Source organism: Oncorhynchus clarkii, unplaced genomic scaffold (assembly GCF_045791955.1).
Source record: "Oncorhynchus clarkii lewisi isolate Uvic-CL-2024 unplaced genomic scaffold, UVic_Ocla_1.0 unplaced_contig_3695_pilon_pilon, whole genome shotgun sequence".
NCBI lineage: Eukaryota > Metazoa > Chordata > Actinopteri > Salmoniformes > Salmonidae > Oncorhynchus > Oncorhynchus clarkii.
Window position 1 is genome coordinate 1 of NW_027259763.1, and position 19473 is coordinate 19473.

Below are 19473 nucleotides of genomic sequence, written 5' to 3' on the forward strand. Positions count from 1 at the left end.
CATCATGTACATCACATGTAAATCACATATGTACATCACATTTGTTACGGATACAGGTATCCTGTGTGTGTGTGTGTATCCTGTGTTGTTTTCTCTCTTTCTCCCCTCACAGGTGAAAATCATCACTCCCCAATCAGTCACCAATCCAATCATCAATCAGAAGACACACCTCCTCCTGTTTCCTACCCAATCACAGTTCCTTTCACTTGGTTTAAAAACCCCATCAGTTGTTTGCTTTAGAGGTCAATCTCTCTGTAAATGCCATGTCTGTAGGTCTCTGTGCTTCACTCTTTCTTTGTGTCTTAACCTCTCTTTTGTTTGAGCACCTCCATAGCACTTTGTCATCACCTGTGAGTATTGTTTTGGTTATGGTGTTTCTTTGTTTGCTGGTGGGAAAAGGGGAAACCAAGACAAGTCGCCAATGGGCATACACTACCCGTAGGTAAACTTTGTTAAATACACTAGTTAGAACTGGGCGGACCACCCACTGTATTTTTGGTTAGTTAGTTAGCTGTTGTAGGCTAGTCTAGCTTAGGGGTGTTTTTGAATACGTATTGTTTCTTTCCTTGGGTCCAGCTCAGCCCCTTTTCCTGCTCCCCCCATTACCATGTGTTTATAAATAAACCTTGAGTTTGACGGTAGATTTCAGTTGTCCTGGTTATTTCGTTCACACTTTTACTTTGTCACTATTATAATTTGCATGAGTTATGTTACGGGTCTCATTACCATCCCCCCCTAGACTGTCGGGCCAAAAGGGATTCGTAACAACATCACATGTACATCAGCCATCATGTACATCACATCCCATGTACATCAGCCATCATGTACATCACATGTACATCAGCCATCCCATGTACATCTGCCATCATGTACATCCCATGTACATCTGCCATCATGTACATCCCATGTACATCTGCCATCATGTACATCCCATGTACATCTGCCATCATGTACATCCCATGTACATCTGCCATCATGTACATCCCATGTACATCTGCCATCATGTACATCCCATGTACATCTGCCATCATGTACATCCCATGTACATCTGCCATCATGCACATCCCATGTACATCTGCCATCATGCACATCCCATGTACATCTGCCATCATGCACATCCCATGTACATCTGCCATCATGCACATCCCATGTACATCTGCCATCATGCACATCCCATGTACATCTGCCATCATGCACATCCCATGTACATCTGCCATCATGCACATCCCATGTACATCTGCCATCATGCACATCCCATGTACATCTGCCATCATGCACATCCCATGTACATCTGCCATCATGCACATCCCATGTACATCTGCCATCATGCACATCCCATGTACATCTGCCATCATGCACATCCCATGTACATCTGCCATCATGCACATCCCATGTACATCTGCCATCATGCACATCCCATGTACATCTGCCATCATGCACATCCCATGTACATCTGCCATCATGCACATCCCATGTACATCTGCCATCATGCACATCCCATGTACATCTGCCATCATGCACATCCCATGTACATCTGCCATCATGCACATCCCATGTACATCTGCCATCATGCACATCCCATGTACATCTGCCATCATGCACATCCCATGTACATCTGCCATCATGCACATCCCATGTACATCTGCCATCATGCACATCCCATGTACATCTGCCATCATGCACATCCCATGTACATCTGCCATCATGCACATCCCATCCCATGTACATCTGCCATCATGTACATCACATCCCATGTACATCTGCCAGCATGTACATCACATCCCATGTACATCACATCCCATGTACATCACATATGTACATCAGCCATCAAGTTGTAGAACATACAGCTGTGTCTACGTGGCATATATAACCTTTAGTTGTAAACTTTTATCCAGTGCAGTGACTGAATAGATAGTGCATATGACCCAAGAGGGAATCAAACCCACGGCGCTGGAGTTGCTAGTGCATACAGCGCAAACTATATCAAAACATATTTTCAAAGCATAGTAATGGGATGGAATTGATGAACACGGTTTACCTGGAAGTACTTGATTCTCTTGGCTACTTCCATGGAGACAGAGAGTAGCTTGTAGAAGCCACTGACAAGCGGGGCTCTTATGGACTGAAGGATCAGCTCGTGGCTCAAAGGATACACCCACTGCCCAAAATAGTCCAGACGCTTCTTCAGGAGCAACTCACTACAAGGACAAACAGATAGAGGCCTCATAATGTAACTAGAGGTACGGACTCAGGTGCCAAACAAATACTTGGCTTGAAAGCACTGGATGATTTAGGCTGTATTGAGGATTCCTCCCATTCACTGAATAAAAAACAAAAAGCCACAGATCTGTGCTGTATAGCTGCTTTCTATAGTTGTTGTTATGCCAGACAGCACACAGAGATCTGGGACCAGGCTAGTGGATGGGGACTGGTACTGTACCTGCAGAAATCAACCAGGTTGATGAAGGCAGTGAAGTCCTTGGGTTTGTTGGGAAGGAGGTGGGCTGTTGGATCAGAGGACGGCAGAACCATACTGCTGCTGACCTGGTCATCCTGACCCTATGACAACACAAACCACATATTGATCAATGAGAGTCTCATTTGTTTACAATATCAATTATTTTCACGCGTGGCACACCTTTATTCATCGGCTAAAGCCGGGACACATCAGTGGTGACCATTTTTAGAAATGATTCACCACAAATCAAAAGTTATTATCAGAAGAGGTCTCACCTCCTTCTCTGTGTTGACATTCTGAACTGAGAGGTCCAGCTTCTCCACAATCCTCAGGATGGATTTCACCAGTTCATCATAAAGCAGGCGGCTCAAAGACCTCAGGGTAGCGTTCTGGGTTTCAAACCCCTTGTCGAGAAACCCAGTGTCCTACAGCAGAGGACATTTTGAGTCATTGATAGCAAGGAACACTTCATCAACCAACACTGTATGTGGAGGACTAATCTCTCATGGACAGACTGCGTAAGCATAAATGGTAGCATCTAACCAAATGATGCACAATTTAAGTTCTGGGTTAACTGAGATTAGTGGAGGACTAACTAGGCTAAGAGAACCAAACTGAGCAAGGAAGATTAAAAACATCTTTCCCCTTAGAACCAGACCTGGGTTCAAATAGTATTTGTTATCTTTGATAGAGCCTGCCTGCAGAGCTAAATGGGTGGCGTTTACACTTTTAAGACTATTCTACTGGGCCGGGCCAAGCTTAATCAAGTGCAGTTAAAGTATCTGAGAGAGAGATACTATCTTAACCAGGATCTGCTTAGAACAGCGCCCTAACTGGTCACACACACACACCACACACACACACCACACACACACCTTCAGATGATCACAGTCCAAGAGACCCCTGAATAGATCCAGGTAGTCGCGACAAGAGGGAACCCTCCATTTCCCAGTCTGCATTTGAGAGGCCTCTGCAGACTCCCCACCAGTCCCGGTGACACTCTGAGCGTTCTCCCCCTCCTAACAGAACAGTTACCACCATTAACAAGTTCCCAATGACAACAACTGATCCTGCCAACTGACAATCCCCCATCCCGCCAACTGACAATATCCCATCCTCCCAACTGACTGACAATACACTATCCTGCCAACTTTCAATCATGGTTAAAGAAAATATACCTTTAAAGTATACATTTAAATAACAAAACTATGCAACTAAGTAGAGTTGATGAAAACAAGGTCAACAACGCATAGATCACAGTCCATGTAAGGAATGTATGATATTCTCATATTAGAGCATTAAAACAGTGGCATAATGTAGGGCCAAAATGACCTTACCTCAGGAAGGACAACTGGCTTCGAACAAACACGAATCAAGCCCTGGTGCACTGAAAGGAGAAATATAAAACAATTCTGGCATAGTGATGCATCAGAAGTTACGGTAACAACAACTTTGACGACTTAATGAGGCCTTCATAAACCCTTTATAAGGTCTATATAGATTTTATTAATACTATACACATACAACAAAGGCTTTAGAAAAATGTCCTTACATCTGGCACTTTGGCGATTGTGTCAAAACCCTTTGCAGCCTCTACCTAGCATGGCATTTGTTTACAGCCTAAATTATTGTAGCTTAAATGGTTTGTGAAGCAACTATGATGGCTTTATAAATGGTTTTTGAAGGCCTCCATAAATGGCATATATTATAGGCTAGAGTCTGACTCAGTTTCTTCAACTCACCCACAGAACTGATGAAGCTCCAGAATACTGGACCCTTGGATGCCATGGCGACAAGCACCTTGACGATGGCACGAGTGCAGGTGGGCTGCATTCTCACGCTGTACTGAGGGAAGCTGTCGATCTGTACCACCAGGAGGCGCTCTAGCACAGGTGTGTAGACCTCAGGGATCTGTGGGTGCACGATAAACAGTGATATGGTAATGCTAGTCTCTCCACCATCTGTAACTAAAGTTACATCGGTTGGAACATAGGAACAATTATTTTGGTGTGCTAGATTTAGCATCACTGATTATTTGGACAAATCACGATTTCACGGGGTTAAGCATTTTTCATATTTCGGAAGGGGAGGGGTTCATTTGGACTGGGTTCTGGGGTTACCTTGTCTAGGTGGATGATGACACTGGCGATGGAGTCCAAGAAGCTGGGGAGCTGGTAAACTTTGTCCTCCTCTCCGTCGGACTCCGTGAGGTACATCTGTTTGCAGCGTTGGATCAGCTCTGTGTACATCAGGTCCACGTCTTGAGGGCAAACCACTTTACATGGCTGCAACAGCAACAATTATACAATAAATGGTTCAGTAATGCAAAATAAACAGTGCACTGGATAAATTAAATATATCACAACTCCAAATGCATGTACATATCAGTGACTAACTGTAGCATACTACAACATAACAACAAACCAGTCAGTGGCTTTTCCAGCAGGACAAGCCCAAAGGGATGAGGGGAGAACTTAGAAACGCACCGCTGCAAAGAACCCATAGCCACGGATAGCAATGGAGAGCTCCTTGTGAGTAGAGTCCATGCTCTTGATTATGGCACAGAACTTCTGCATGAAGAACTTGAGCTTGCCTTTGTGCTCCTCCACATTCTCTGCCACCTGGAGAGCAACCTAAAGCAATAATCCAACAGTTATATTTCTCAGGGCAAAAAGGAAACACACTACTCCTTGCAAAACAAAGGAATAGAAGTACGGTTATTCCTAAAAATCCTCTCAAGTGAAACATGACCTATATCTTATGAAACAATAAGTATCGGGGACAAATGACCTGACGCCCTTCTGTGCAGAGTGACTGCAAAAAAAATGTCAACAAATAAAACGGCACCATTCATTTGTCTGACGGCAGTTCCACGGTAACAGAACGACACAGAGACTCCGATTTTTCCATTTCAAAATGTAGGTCAAACAAAAACCAATGATTTCAAAGTTAAACCAACCATACAACTCTATGCACAAAGAATACTTTTAACAATTTCCATGGAAAACTATACAGAAACACATTTACTTGAAGAACCGTGCAGATTGAGAATTTTTAGGGCTCTAAGACTCTAGCCGCCCTCGTCATAGACTGTGCTCTCTGCTTCCTCATGGCAAGCGATACCGGAGCGCCAAGTCTAGGACTAAAAAACTATTTATCAAATGTCCACCTGGACTATTTACATTGACCCCCCCCCCCCTTTTGTTTTTACATTGCTGCTACTCGCTGTTTATTATCTATGCAGTCACTTTACCCCTACCTACATGTACAAATTACCTCGACTAACCTGTACCCCCAGACATCTGACTCTGTACCCCCTGTATATAGCCTCGTTGTTGTTATTTTATTGTGTTACTTTTTATTACATTTTTTACTTCAGTTTATTTAGTAAATATTTTCTTAACTTTATTTCTTGAACTGCATTACGGTTTGTTCTGTCATTCTGTTACCAAACTTTGCATCTGCACTGTTCTTCAAGTAAATGTGTTTTTGTAAAATGTTCAGTAGACATTGTTGTTCATTGGTTGGCTTTAAATACATTTTAAAGTGAAATATCGGAGTATCAGCATCATTCTGTTACCATGGAATTGCCCCTAACTACATACTGGCTTTCAGGGACGTGGTAAGCCCACCTGTTTGAGGAAGGACTCCAAGGCATAGTAACTGGTCTTCTTCATCTCCTGGTTGATGTGTCCACACAGCTTGGACATGACATCAAACAAGGCTCTGTAGTGGTCCATCAACAAGTGGCTGAATTGAGCTGCATGCTTTGCTAACAATCGCAGTCCAGCTACAAAGCGTAGAAAAATGGCTTATTGTCAAGCTCAAACAATGCTGCATTTGATTGAGATTGCCTGGTGCAATGGAAACAAAGGAGTAGTCATGAAAGTGCAAATGATTTAGCAAATAATTTGGCACTCAATGCAGTAAATCTTACCAAAGGTGACAGCATAACGGCACATCTCCACCTGTTCAAAAGAGAGGACGTGAAATAAACGGAAGGATGAACAGTCCTATTGCTCACATTAGACAACCTGTACGCTACCACGTAGGATATTGAGAGCACTAATTGTATAACATTTTACCAACCTGAGGACTAATTGTCTTCAAGGCATACTCAAATATTTCCTTTGAGGTTCCTGGGTCTAAAGAAAAAATATAAAAAATGTAATATGGAAAATACAGGATGACCTGAAGACAGTCACTTTATTGGTGCTGAGAAATCAGAAGATTTACGACTGAAAAAAAGCTTTCCATACAGGAGCAACACATTCAGTTAAGTAAAGGCAATAAACACAAAACACACACACCGTCTTCCACTGACTTGGTGAAATTAACCATTAGTGCCGTGATCCCTCTCAAACATCCAGCCACAACAGTAAGCTTTGGCTCCTTTGTCGATGAAGTCATCTAAAAATGGTTTCAACATTGCAACCAAAAGAAAATGAAATTCAATACACACAACAAAATCGATCGGAATTGAACTGTAGGCCTAAATATTGCACAATGAACACGGCTCAAATACCACACAGTCTACTGCAGGGATAGGCAACTAGATTCAGCCGAGAGCCGATTTTTGTCGGACCGGATGTTTACGGTACAGAATTATAATAATTTGTACACTGCAAATTGACCAACTTGTTACTTGAAAATAACAATTATTTAATATCTTGATTACAATGAGACACGATCACATACAGTTGTGGCCAAATAGATAGACACCCTTGCACATTTCTTAAATAATTCTCCACAACCTGTTATGGATTTTCAAAAATGCAGAACCAATTTTATTTTTGTAAACTTAAGTTTAAAATTGTAATTTAGAAAATAAAGACAAATTTGACATGGACAGTATATATTATTTTTTTTACCCCCTTTTTTCTCCCCAATTTCAATCGTCTTATCGCTGCAACTCCCCAAAGTGCTCGGGACAGGCGATGGTCGAGTCATGCGTCTTCCGAAACATGACCCACCAAACCGCACTTCTTAACTCCGCTTAACCCGGAAGCCAGCTGCAACAATGTGTCAGAGGAAATATCGTTCAACTTATGACCAAAGTCAGCCTGCAGGCACCCGGCCCGCCACCAGGAGTCGCTAGTGCGTGATGAACCAAGTAAAGCCCCTCCGGCCATCCTCTCTGGCCAAACCCTCCCCTAACCCGGACGACACTGGGCCAATTGTGCGCCGCCCTATGGGACTCCCGGTCACGGTCGGTTGTGACACACCCTGGGACCGATCCCGGGTCTGTAGTGACGCCTTTGACCGCTGTGTCTTTATATTTAGCCACAACTGTATGTCTCTTTTTTTATTCATGGAAATACTTGGAAACAGATTTACTAAATAAAACTCCTTTTTAGCTGAATTCCTGGTGAATTTACAGTTGTTTTGAGGGGACGGTTTTGGCCTGCGGGCCACCTGTTGCTGACCCCTAGTCTACTTTATATGGGATGTACCTGAAGTTTCAGCTCTCCTAAATAGGCTCTGTAGAGTTTATCTGAGTGGTTGACCATTTCGCTGGGATGGACCTCACCCAAAACTCCTAAGAGCTCATAGATTTTACTGAGAACTTTTGAAAAAATAAGACAAATCAGAAACACAAATCAGTGTCAATAGGACTTGCAGGTAAACTAGTGTTATAGTATACTGCATTATAGAGAGAGCAGACAGAGTGATTCCTATGCCACTGGAAACATTGGAATTACAAGGTAGGTCAGTAAACATGGTTGAATATGTGGGGCCCTATTGAAAGCTATTCTGCGACACCTACTTGAAGGTGCCTGCTTTTTCACACTGTCAATATGACCCCCACCAAGAAGGAAATTAACACTCACCTGTATCTGCGATTTTGTTCTTGTAGGAGAGCTCGAAATAGAATTTGTTGAATATTTTACCAACTTTTAAGTCCTGAGCAATGCTGGAGTCCTTAGTTAAATAGAGAACCTATAAAAGTTAGGAAATGGAAAACTGACATTTAGTAAAAAGATGGTGTCATTTAACCAGTTTTCAATAAAAACATTATCACATGAATGCATGTTAATCATTAACCTTGATCAGGAGATCTAATGTTGGTGCCTTGCATTTTGCAGCTTTGTCCTTTATGTACACAACCAAGCATATGTCCTACGAACAGAGGAAGGATGGAGTTAATAATGATGAGTCCAAGGTTTCAAATAAAAATAACTTCAAAATGTATAACATTTAAAAAAAAAATACATAACATACCTTGATCTCAATGGCATAAGTCTTCTCCCAACCCTTGACGCTTGTAGATATCCTCTGCAAGAACTTGTCCAGTAGACTGATGGTCTCAACTCTTGTATCACGAAGCTGCATTTAAATATGAACCAGTCATCATGGCAACAACAAAATAGAACGGGACTGTCCTTCTACATTTCAATTGGGGAACAGATTTTCATTGACCTCATTCATTTGCACTAACCTCTTCGCATGCCAGTGATTTTCGAAGAAAGTTGAGCAACCCATCTTCATTTGAGAACAACAAGGATGCATGTAAAGCTTCAAGAGAAAACAAATCAATCAATTACTTGATGTCAATCACTCACCACTTCATAAACAAACAGGTAATTCTATATTTTACAAAAACACTATGTTGTATAGTCCCTACAGAATTAGAATAGCATCATAGATCAGCGTGGACTTGCCCTCCTGACACCAACGGATTGTTGAAAGCTAGGGAAGATCTCAATTGCATACTCCTCGTGTCCTCTCCTTTCACCTCCTTCTCAAAACCCATTGGAGGAGGAGATCAGAAATGAGAGACTTCTGGCTCTCATCCAATGGTTTTTGAGAAGGAGACTAGGAGAGGACGTGAGAATGCAACTGAGATCTTCCCATAGTGTGGACAAGCATGCAATGCTGCTGACCAGAGCCTCAGATGTAGCAGGCCTGATAGTCAAGAGCTACAAAAAAGTAAGGACCTCTTTAGTCCTTAGAATGAAACAACATTGAGAAACACGATAATTTAGGGTCTTAAATCACTATTACCTACATAGTTAATCTCAAATGACATATGAATGGGGACGTCTGGAATCATTCAAGATGGATGCAATGCGCATGTGTAACTGATTATTAGCATCTCAAAAAATGCCTCTGGCCATTGTCTCAAACAGGTGCCCAGTCTGTGCCTCTTGATCCGAGCCAGTATTCGTTCATTAGGAAGGTATGTAATCATTGCGCCAATTATGTAGCAAAACGTTTTGCAACAGAAACCGTTTCCTCCAAACGAAAACGAGAGTTTATATTAGACAAATTCAGATAGGTCCCTTCCCGTTTAAGAAACGTTTTGCAACAGAATAGGCTAAATGAATACCCCCCAGCATTAGCAAGCCAAGGCGCAAATCTATACTTGCTAGCTAAATTGCTATGATATCTACATAGCTAGTTAACGTTATGCTGTTTGGGTCTGACAACAATTGAAGTTCATATATTGCACACTTTATATAGACCAACAGTGAACCTTACCCAGCTCGTTCTCGCTGTTCGTTAGCATGCATTCTTGCCCCAAGTCCCCGATAATGTCATGACATCTTAGCGCTGCATCTCTTGTGTCGCCATCTGAGAGAGCTGCATGAAGTTTCAGAAGATGCCCTTGAATCCCTCCAACAACCTTAACTTTGTCGTCGGAGGACATGTTAAACCAATCTAGCTACTGCTAGCTATCCTTAGAACACATCAACAACATTCATACGCGCGCGACCAGAAATACATCTAGAAGTTTAAACACTCCCATCAAAGGTGTATTCACGACCAAGCATGATGTTCAAAAACGTTACAAACCCGGAAATCAGATGTCAACTGTTTAACATGTAGCAATCTCAATCAAATTCTAATTTATATTGCAATAATATTTCATTCTAGCATAGATTAGCCTTTCAACAGGCAGCGATTGTGTCACAAGTCTAATAAGTAACCTTAAATGTATCGTCGTTTTCAAATGCTCAAGCAACGCTGAAAATACCCTGTAGTCGTCAACGCTAAACGCATGCAACTGTAAACAGCGTAATCTACTGGCATGGAGTGTCGATTCTATTCCTATGGGGAAATATTGTTTTTATTTATTTATTTTGGAAGCCAAAAACCATGACACAGAAAGTTGAGTTAGTGTGCACTCTACAGTCTGTAGAGAGCAATGTGTAGGTTGGCAGTAATCTGAATACTAACAAAAGAAGAACACTGTCCATCTTTTCATAAGGTTTAATAATGGCAGTTCAGCCAGTTACTACATTCATCATCAGACTAAACCCCACTTTGTTTACACCCACAAATCACTAGACTTAGTACAGTAACTAGTAACAACACTTACAATAGTGAAATAGCCAAAACGAATGTGGAAAAAGAAAGAGGCTGAAAAAAACTGAAAAATCTGACATAAATCAAAAAATGAGGACAATCTTCCCTCTCATCATTCTGGCAAACCAGAATTCCTCCAATCACTTACATCATCAGTGTGCGACAATCTTAATTCCAGCCTTTTAAACCTTTATCTCCCACATTCATTAAGACATTACGGGCCAGTTTCCCAGACACAGATTAAGACTAGTCTTGGATTTAGAAGCATGTTCAATAGAGACTCTCAATTGGATGTACTTTTTAGTCCAGGACTAGACATAATCTGTATCTAGGGAACTGGGCCTGAAAGTCCGTTCTCACTCAATCTCTCGTACATCATCAGCGCTTGTCGCAACAGTCTCAATCTCAGCCTAAAGGCTTTCATCTCCCACATCCATTAAGGCATGACTAGACATTTTCTTTCCTAGTACCCGCTCACTCCCTCTACTGTATCTCCCCTATGACAGCCCTGTTGCCATGGCAATAAAGGATGGCTGCACATCACGTTGTGCTATGTCGGTAAGCAGCAGACCACCTCCCAGTTGTGGGTCATGGGGTCCCTTCAGTGGGTTCTTTGCTGCAGTGTTCTCCCCCACTGGGAGTGTTCTGTAACACTGGCGTCCAGAAGAGTCTCCTCACACCTGGGTTATAGGGTCAACTCTGACTTCCTATACGGTTGGTCTTCAATCGGAGTGTCATGCCTGTTACCTCTTAGAGGTGCGCACCTGGTGTCGGACCCAGCCTGTAGGAACTACAGAACAGAATTATTATCATATATGCCTACTAATTACAGCCAGGCTGTGAATGCAATTTAAGGAAGTGATGGAGACATAGGTTTATAGGTGGGATTTTAACATGTGTAATATTGGATTCAGACACCATGTGTCCTGCATCCTGGTTAGGGATTTGTGATGTCATAACACTCACAGCGTAGATGTCCTGGTGGTCTGGGGTTACTGGTACTGCTGCCAAAGGAGGACTGGATGTTGTGGATGGTCTACTGCAAAATCTGCCTCTCTCCCCTGCAGCAACAATTCAGGTGAATAATAATCATTTCTATATTTTCATTGGATGTATCAAGGTGTAAACCCTCTTTGGTAACTAAACACAATATAAATAAAACAAATAAATAGGCAGGGAACACAGAAAGGGTTTAGTAAAGAATGAAAATGACCTTCCCAGCATTGAGTTCAGAAATTGCTGCCAGTATTTGATACCTCGGCCCATCTGTCTTAATCCCCAATTCCTTTAAATCTCCATCTGTCAGAGTAAAGAAAGCCTCCATATCCACCTGTAGTGGATGCACACTGACTGACTGACTGACTGACTGAGTGGATGAAATCAGGGTTGAGGTCAATTCCATTCAATAAGTAAACCAAATTCCAATTCAACATTTTCCTCATTAAGGTCAATTGGATTTTCAGTATATTTCCTAAATTGACTAGAATTGAAATGGATTTGACCCCAACCCTGGATGAAATGACATGTAAGCCATGAACATTTTATAATAAGTAGCAAATACAACTTGGCTTATGATATCAAATCAAATCAAATCAAATTTATTTATATAGCCCTTCGTACATCAGCTGATATCTCAAAGTGCTGTACAGAAACCCAGCCTAAAACCCCAAACAGCAAGCAATGCAGGTGTAGAAGCACGGTGGTTAGGAAAAACTCCCTAGAAAGGCCAAAACCTAGGAAGAAACCTAGAGAGGAACCAGGCTATCTGGCTGTGCCGGGTGGAGATTATAACAGAACATGGCCAAGATGTTCAAATGTTCATAAATGACCAGCATGGTCGAATAATAATAAGGCAGAACAGTTGAAACTGGAGCAGCAGCACGGTCAGGTGGACTGGGGACAGCAAGGAGTCATCATGTCAGGTAGTCCTGGGGCATGGTCCTAGGGCTCAGGTCAGTTGAAACTGGAGCAGCAGCACGGCCAGGTGGACTGGGGACAACAAGGAGTCATCATGTCAGGTAGTCCTGAGGCATGGTCCTAGGGCTCAGGTCCTCCGAGAGAGAGAAAGAAAGAGAGAAGGAGAGAATTAGAGAACGCACACTTAGATTCACACAGGACACCGAATAGGACAGGAGAAGTACTCCAGATATAACAAACTGACCCTAGCCCCCCCGACACATAAACTACTGCAGCATAAATACTGGAGGCTGAGACAGGAGGGGTCAGGAGACACTGATATAGTGTGAATAACACATACCTCTTGCTCTTTGAATATGGGCTGGATAGTTCATCTGTTCATCAGGATACTGGATAGTTCATCTGTTTGTAGTAAGAGACAAGCAGAGATCAGCAGAGGAAGGGTGTGTTTTTAAAGTATTCATACCAACCACAGATGCCCAGGCTCACCCTCGTCGGTGATGGTGCCACTACTGGAGCCGCCGCTGCTCTTGGAGCGTGGGTGGGAGGAGGCAGAGGACAGGGAGTCCCCCAGGGCAGGCTTGTGGGTGGGGGATGGAGATGGGGTCAGGGTGGGAGAGGTGCTCTTGGAGGTGGAGGAGTTCCCAGACTGAGGTCTCTTCTTCAGGTCTATCTTCTTGCACAGAAAATAGATGAGTGTGTATCACTTCATCTTTTGCTAGTATGTCTGACCCGTCTGGAGTAGAGGTCTACCGATTAATCGGAAGGGCCGATTTCAAGTTTTCATAACAATCGGAAATCGTATTTTTTTTAATACCTTTATTTAACTAGGCAAGTCAGTTAAGAACACATTCTTATTTTCAATGACGGCCTAGGAACAGTGGGTTAACTGCCTTGTTCAGGGGCAGAACGAGAGATTTTCACCTTGTCAGCTCTGGGGATCCAATCTTGCAACCTACAGTTAACTCGTCCAACGCTCTAACCATTGCACTCCACGTTCGCCTGTTACGCGAATGCAGTAGAAGCCAATGTAAATTGCTAGCTAGAATTAAACGTATCTTATAAAAAACAATCAATCATAATCACTAGTTAAAACTACTAATCCAGTTTAGCAGGCAATATTAACCAGGTGAAATTGTGTCATTTCTCTTGCATTCATTGCACGCAGAGTTAGGGTATATGCAACAGTTTGGGCTGCCTGGCTCATTGCGAACTAATTTGCCAGAATTTAAGTAATTATGAAATAACAGTGAAGGTTGTGCAATGTAACTAGAATATTTAGACTTAGGGATGCCACCCGTTAGATAAAATACCGAACGGTTCCGTATTTTGCTGAAATAATAAACGTTTTGTTTTTGAAATGATCGTTTCCGGATTCAACCATATTAATGACCAAAGGCTCGTATTTCTGTGTGTTATTATGTTATAATTAAGTCTGATTTGATAGAGCAGTCTGACTGAGCAGCAGCAGGCCCGTAATCATTCATTCAAACAGCACTTTCGTGCATTTTGCCAGCAGCTCTTCGCAAAAACACCGCTGTTTATGACTTCAAGCCTATCAGCCTAATGGCTGGTGTAACCAATGTGAAATGGCTAGCTAGTTAGCTGAGTGTGCGCTAATACCGTTTCAAACATCACTCGCTTTTAGATTTGGAGTAGTTATTCCCCTTGTGCTGCAAGGGCCGCGGCTTTTGTGGAGCGATGGGTAACGCTGCTTCGAGTGTGGCTGTTGTCGACGTGTTCCTGGTTCGAGTCGAGGAGGGGGACGGAAGCTATACTGTTACACTGGCAATACTATAGTGCCTATAAGAACATCCAATAGTCAAAGGTATATTAAATACAAATATATTAACTACAACCTAAAACCTCTTGGTTGGAATATTGAAGTCTCATGTTAAAAGGAACCACCAACTTTCATATGTTCTCATGTTCAGAGCAAGGAACTTAAAAGTTATCTTTTTTACATGGCACATATTTTACATGGCACACATTTTTTACATGCCACACATTGCATATTGGCACATATGACTTTCTTCTCCAACACTTTTTGTATTATTTAAACCAAATTGAACATGTTTCATTATTTATTTGTGGCTAAATTGATTTTATTGATCTATTATATTAAGTTCAAATAAGTGTTAATTCAGTATTGTTGTAATTGTCATTATTACAAATAAATCCAATTTAAAAATCGGCACATTAATCGGTATCAGCTTTTTTGGTCCTCCAATAATCGGTATCAGCGTTGAAAAATCATAATCGGTTATGATTTTTCACCTGTGTCCATATAGCTTTTTCCAGGAGAGCAGGTTCTTACCGTTAAAGATTACCTTTATGTTTTTGGGAAACGCACCCCTGCTAGTAAGGATTGTTTTATTTTGTTGTGCAAATTATAATATTATAATTATAACATTTTAATCGGTGACACACCTATTTAACATCTGTATAAGTTTTTTGACCAATGAGCACATAAATTGGTAGCGGCCACATGAGAGGCGTCCAGCCATAGTTGTTACGGCTGTCCACCGAAGCCCTCTTTCGCAGTAGAAATCAGACCAGATTCTCATGTCCACTATCTCAAGAATCCCTCGAGCAGTTTCGTAGTCGCCTTAATCACAAGCACGAAACGACAACAGTGCGTTTCCCGGAACATTCATCTCTAAGGTTAGTTAGAGTTCCAGTTGTGATGCACTAACAAGTGTAAAGTTCACTCCTCGAGTAATACGCAGGTTTGGTTTGTACTATCATAAAAATAAAAAGCTTTTTTATTTTCTACTGTAAATCATATAGCAACCGGTGTTACCATCCCGTCTCAACCTCTGGCAATCATTGTTCCCTGTTGACATTCTGCGCGTGCGCAAAATGAATAAAACATAATAGCGGTCTTTTCGGACCACACAGCACAGCACCACAAGTACAATGAAATGCTTAACTCACAAGCTCTAACCAACAGTGCAGTAATTAAAATCATTCAACACATTCCTTTTTCAGTATAGCAACTTAATATTCATATATTAATGGTCAACTTTAATATTCACTAGGCATGACATTGGATATGGGCCTACTGTTCTCTAGGCTTCTAAATTAGAGATCACTGGACATTTTTGTTGTTGTAGGAAATGTGAAACATATTAATGCTTCTTTACACCACTATTGTTTTATATTGCTTTTTATGAATTGACAATTGTATTTTATAAATTCATTCCAGTGGAGGCTGCTAGTGGCTGGAACGGAGCTAATGGGATGGCATCAAACACATGGAAACCATGAAGTATTTGATACCATCCCACCTATAGCCCTCCAGTCATTTCCACGAGCCCGTTCTCCCCAATTAAGGTGCCACCAACCTCCTGTGAAATGGCTGCAGTCAGATTCTCTACCCTTCTCCCATAGTGTGTACTCGTTCACTCCCCCTCATCAATGAAATCAAATCAAATCAAATTTTATTTGTCACATACATATGGTTAGCAGATGTTAATGCGAGTGTAGCGAAATGCTTGTAATTCTAGTTCCGACAATGCAGTAATAACCAACAAGTAATCTAGCTAACAATTCCAAAACTACTACCTTATAGACACAAGTGTAAGGGGATAAAGAATATGTACATAAAGATATATGAATGAGTGATGGTACAGAGCGGCATAGGCAAGATACAGTAGATGGTATTGAGTACAGTATATACATATGAGATGAGTATGTAAACAAAGTGGCATAGTTAAAGTGGCTAGTGATACATGTATTACATAAAGATGCAGTAGATGATATAGAGTACAGTATATACGTATACATATGAGATGAATGATGTAGGGTATGTAAACATTATATTAGGTAGCATTGTTTAAAGTGGCTAGTGATATATTTTACATAATTTCCCATCAATTCCCATTATTAAAGTGGCTGGAGTTGAGTCAGTGTATTGGCAGCAGCCACTCAATGTTAGTGGTGGCTGTTTAACAGTCTGATGGCCTTGAGATAGAAGCTGTTTTGCAGTCTCTCGGTCCCAGCTTTGATGCACCTGTACTGACCTCGCCTTCTGGATGATAGCGGGGTGAACAGGCAGTGGCTCGGGTGGTTGTTGTCCTTGATGATCTTTATGGCCTTCCTGTGACATCGGGTGGTGTAGGTGTCCTGGAGGGCAGGTAGTTTGCCCCCGGTGATGCGTTGTGCAGACCTCACTACCCTCTGGAGAGCCTTGGGGTGTCTAACCCACTCTATGGGTTAGACACCCCAAGCATGGGCTAGAGGTAGTCTCCACCATATTTTTCTTACACCAATCCATTCCTTTTAAATCCATGGGGGGTATGGAGTGGAATGAAATAGTTACACTTTGGGGAGATGAATTTAGGAGCCTAATACTTTGATCAGGATTCAATGCTTCATTGATTCTGTAGTGCTGCGACCTCTCTGTATAGCAGTGCATTCGGAAACTATTCAGACCCCTTCACTTTTTCCACATTTTGTTATGTTACAGCCTTACTCTAAAATTGATTAAATAAAACTATTTCCTCATCAAATCTACACACAATACCCCATAATGACAAAGTGAAAACAAGTTTTTAGAACTTTTAGAGAAAACCCCCAGAAATTCCTTATTTACGGAAGTATTCAAACCCTTTGCTATGAGACAAGAAATTTAAATTGAGCTACTGTTTCCATTGAATATCCTTGAGATGTTTCTACAACTTGATTGGAGTCCACTTGTGGTCAATTCAATTGATTGGACATGATTTGGAAAAGCACACACCTGTCTATATAAGGTCCCACAATTGACAGTGCATGTCAGAGAAAAAACCAAGCCATGAGGTCGAAGGAATTATCTGTAGAGCTCCGAGACAGGATTGTGTTGAGGCACAGATCTGGGGAAGGGTACCAAAACATTTCTGCAGCATTGAAGGTCCCCAAGAACACAGTGGCCTCCATCATTCTTAAATGGAAGAAGTTTCCAACAACCAAGACTCTCCCTAGAGCTGGCCACCCGGCCAAACTGAGCAATCGGCGGAGAAGGGCCTTCAGGGAGGTGACCAAGAACCCGATCGTCACTCTGACAGAGCTTCAGAATTCCTCTGTGGAGCAAAGTACAGAGAGATCCTTGACAGAGCTTGAAAGGATCTGCAAAGAAGAATGGGAGAAACTCCCCAAATACAGGTGTGCCAAGTTTGTAGCGTAATACCCAAGAAGACGAGGCTGTAATTGCTGCCAAAAGTGCTTCAACAAAGTACTGAGTAAAGGGTCTGAATACTTATGCAAATGTCATATTTCCATTTTTTACTTTGTCGTCATGGGGTATTGTGTGTAGATTGATGAGGAAAAGTAACAATTGAATACATTTTAGAATAAGGCTGTAACATAACAAAATGTGGAATAAGTCAAGTGGTCTGAATACTTTCCGAATGCACTGTACCACAACCCACCAACAGCAGATGGAGTCATTCTCCTGTCAACTGCATTGTGTGTAGTCGACTACCAATTAATTTGAGGGTCACATTCTCCTCTCATAACGCCACTCCACACACAGTTTATGAGCCTAAATGTAAGGATCCTGAATGAGTAATGTTCTTTTCAACCTGTGGCAACCGGCCAAGAACAACAACTATGGCCTGTACATCAACCATTTCCAATTACCTTGTCAAACACTGATATAGAGCTCAATGTCGTCAGCAACGAAATAAAGAGCCGGAAGTGCGCTCAACCCCAAAAATACAGGGGCACTTTTTTTATAGAAACACGGCTATAAATAAAAGTCTTAAAGTAGGAGTCACTTTGTCTGTCCTTACTGCTAATAGGTCTACATTGGCCAGTAGGACGTATAAAACACTAAGCTTTTTTCTCCTTAGTTCCTGTTTGTTACTGTAAAGTAATATCACAGCTCACTGATCCCTAGACATCAGCACTCTTCTGGGAAATGGGATCGTCAATCATCAACTCAGTGCCGTCATATTGGCCCTTGAATATGGTTGCAGCCAGGCTCCACTATGTTTTTTAACATTTATTATGGTTTTGATATTCAACAGTGTAATTCATGCACTTCAAATACATTTAGATGAACAATTGGGCAACACTTAAAGCATGCATGTATGAGGCTTTTTAATGTCTTGTAGTAAGGCGTATTACCTTACGTGTTGTCTCTCTATGTATCAACATTTCAGATGATCGAAATGGCTGCCATTTTGTCAAGATTTGAGATGAAGAGAATAAGACTTTATAAGGGGGTCATACATGACAAGTTATAATACATTATACAGCAGGCTTTAAAGAAGGTGTTATCAACATTCTTAGTAAAGTATTGCCTTATTGCTATATGCAAGAGTTAAAGGAAAATTCCAAACAAAAACTATATTTTGTTATTTGTTTATAGTCCCAAAGTGTTTTGCTTGTCAGCAATCATGTTTTCAAGATATGTAACTGTATGACGCAAAACGCAGCATCATCTGATGCAAAGTCCATCATACTGGGATGAATCTGTATTTTGAAAATGACTTATCTTAACCTGATTGCTGATAAGCTAAATATTTTTTGGACTATGTGAACCATGGACTAAAGAAACAAATACTAAAATATTGTTTTCGGGTGGACTTTTCCTTTAAGTGTTTGTTTGTGCCAGAAGGCAGGTATAAAATAGTATATGTGGCTAAATTTCTGACTAGAGCTGTTATAGCTCATTATGTAAATCTAAACACACCACAGTCACTTCGAATAAATCATGAAGGGCTATTTCAGTAAAACTGGTTTAATTCCTCTGGTTCATATTAATTCTAACGGAAATTAAACTTCCTGTAGACTACTAATGC

At 41.5% G+C, this 19473-nt stretch overlaps 1 protein-coding gene across 1 annotated transcript; it reads right to left on the minus strand.

Annotated features, from left to right (window-relative positions):
* Positions 1 to 797: 797 nt before the first annotated feature.
* LOC139400783 (DNA-dependent protein kinase catalytic subunit-like) lies at positions 798 to 10185 on the minus strand. The gene is made up of 19 exons (XM_071145429.1): positions 9941 to 10185; positions 8898 to 8974; positions 8681 to 8785; positions 8504 to 8578; positions 8290 to 8398; positions 7912 to 8024; positions 6769 to 6868; positions 6548 to 6603; positions 6396 to 6426; positions 6091 to 6248; positions 4945 to 5091; positions 4579 to 4743; positions 4201 to 4369; positions 3796 to 3845; positions 3334 to 3477; positions 2734 to 2883; positions 2441 to 2559; positions 2039 to 2198; positions 798 to 1760 (listed from the first exon to the last, which is right to left on the minus strand). The coding sequence occupies exons 1-19, from the start codon at positions 10107 to 10109 to the stop codon at positions 798 to 800; spliced, it is 3060 nt and encodes a 1019-aa protein (XP_071001530.1). The 5' UTR covers positions 10110 to 10185.
* Between the last annotated feature and the right edge of the window lie 9288 nt (positions 10186 to 19473).

Excerpts from the sequence above, each read along its gene's own strand:
- LOC139400783 (XM_071145429.1), bottom strand. The coding sequence starts at position 10,109 with ATGTCCTCCGACGACAAAGTTAAGGTTGTTGGAGGGATTCAAGGGCAT. Across the intron at positions 8,786-8,897 it reads AATCACTGGCATGCGAAGAG|CTTCGTGATACAAGAGTTGA; the intron begins GTTAGTGCAAAT and ends ATTTAAATGCAG. Across the intron at positions 3,478-3,795 it reads AGCCAGTTGTCCTTCCTGAG|GAGGGGGAGAACGCTCAGAG; the intron begins GTAAGGTCATTT and ends CTGTTCTGTTAG.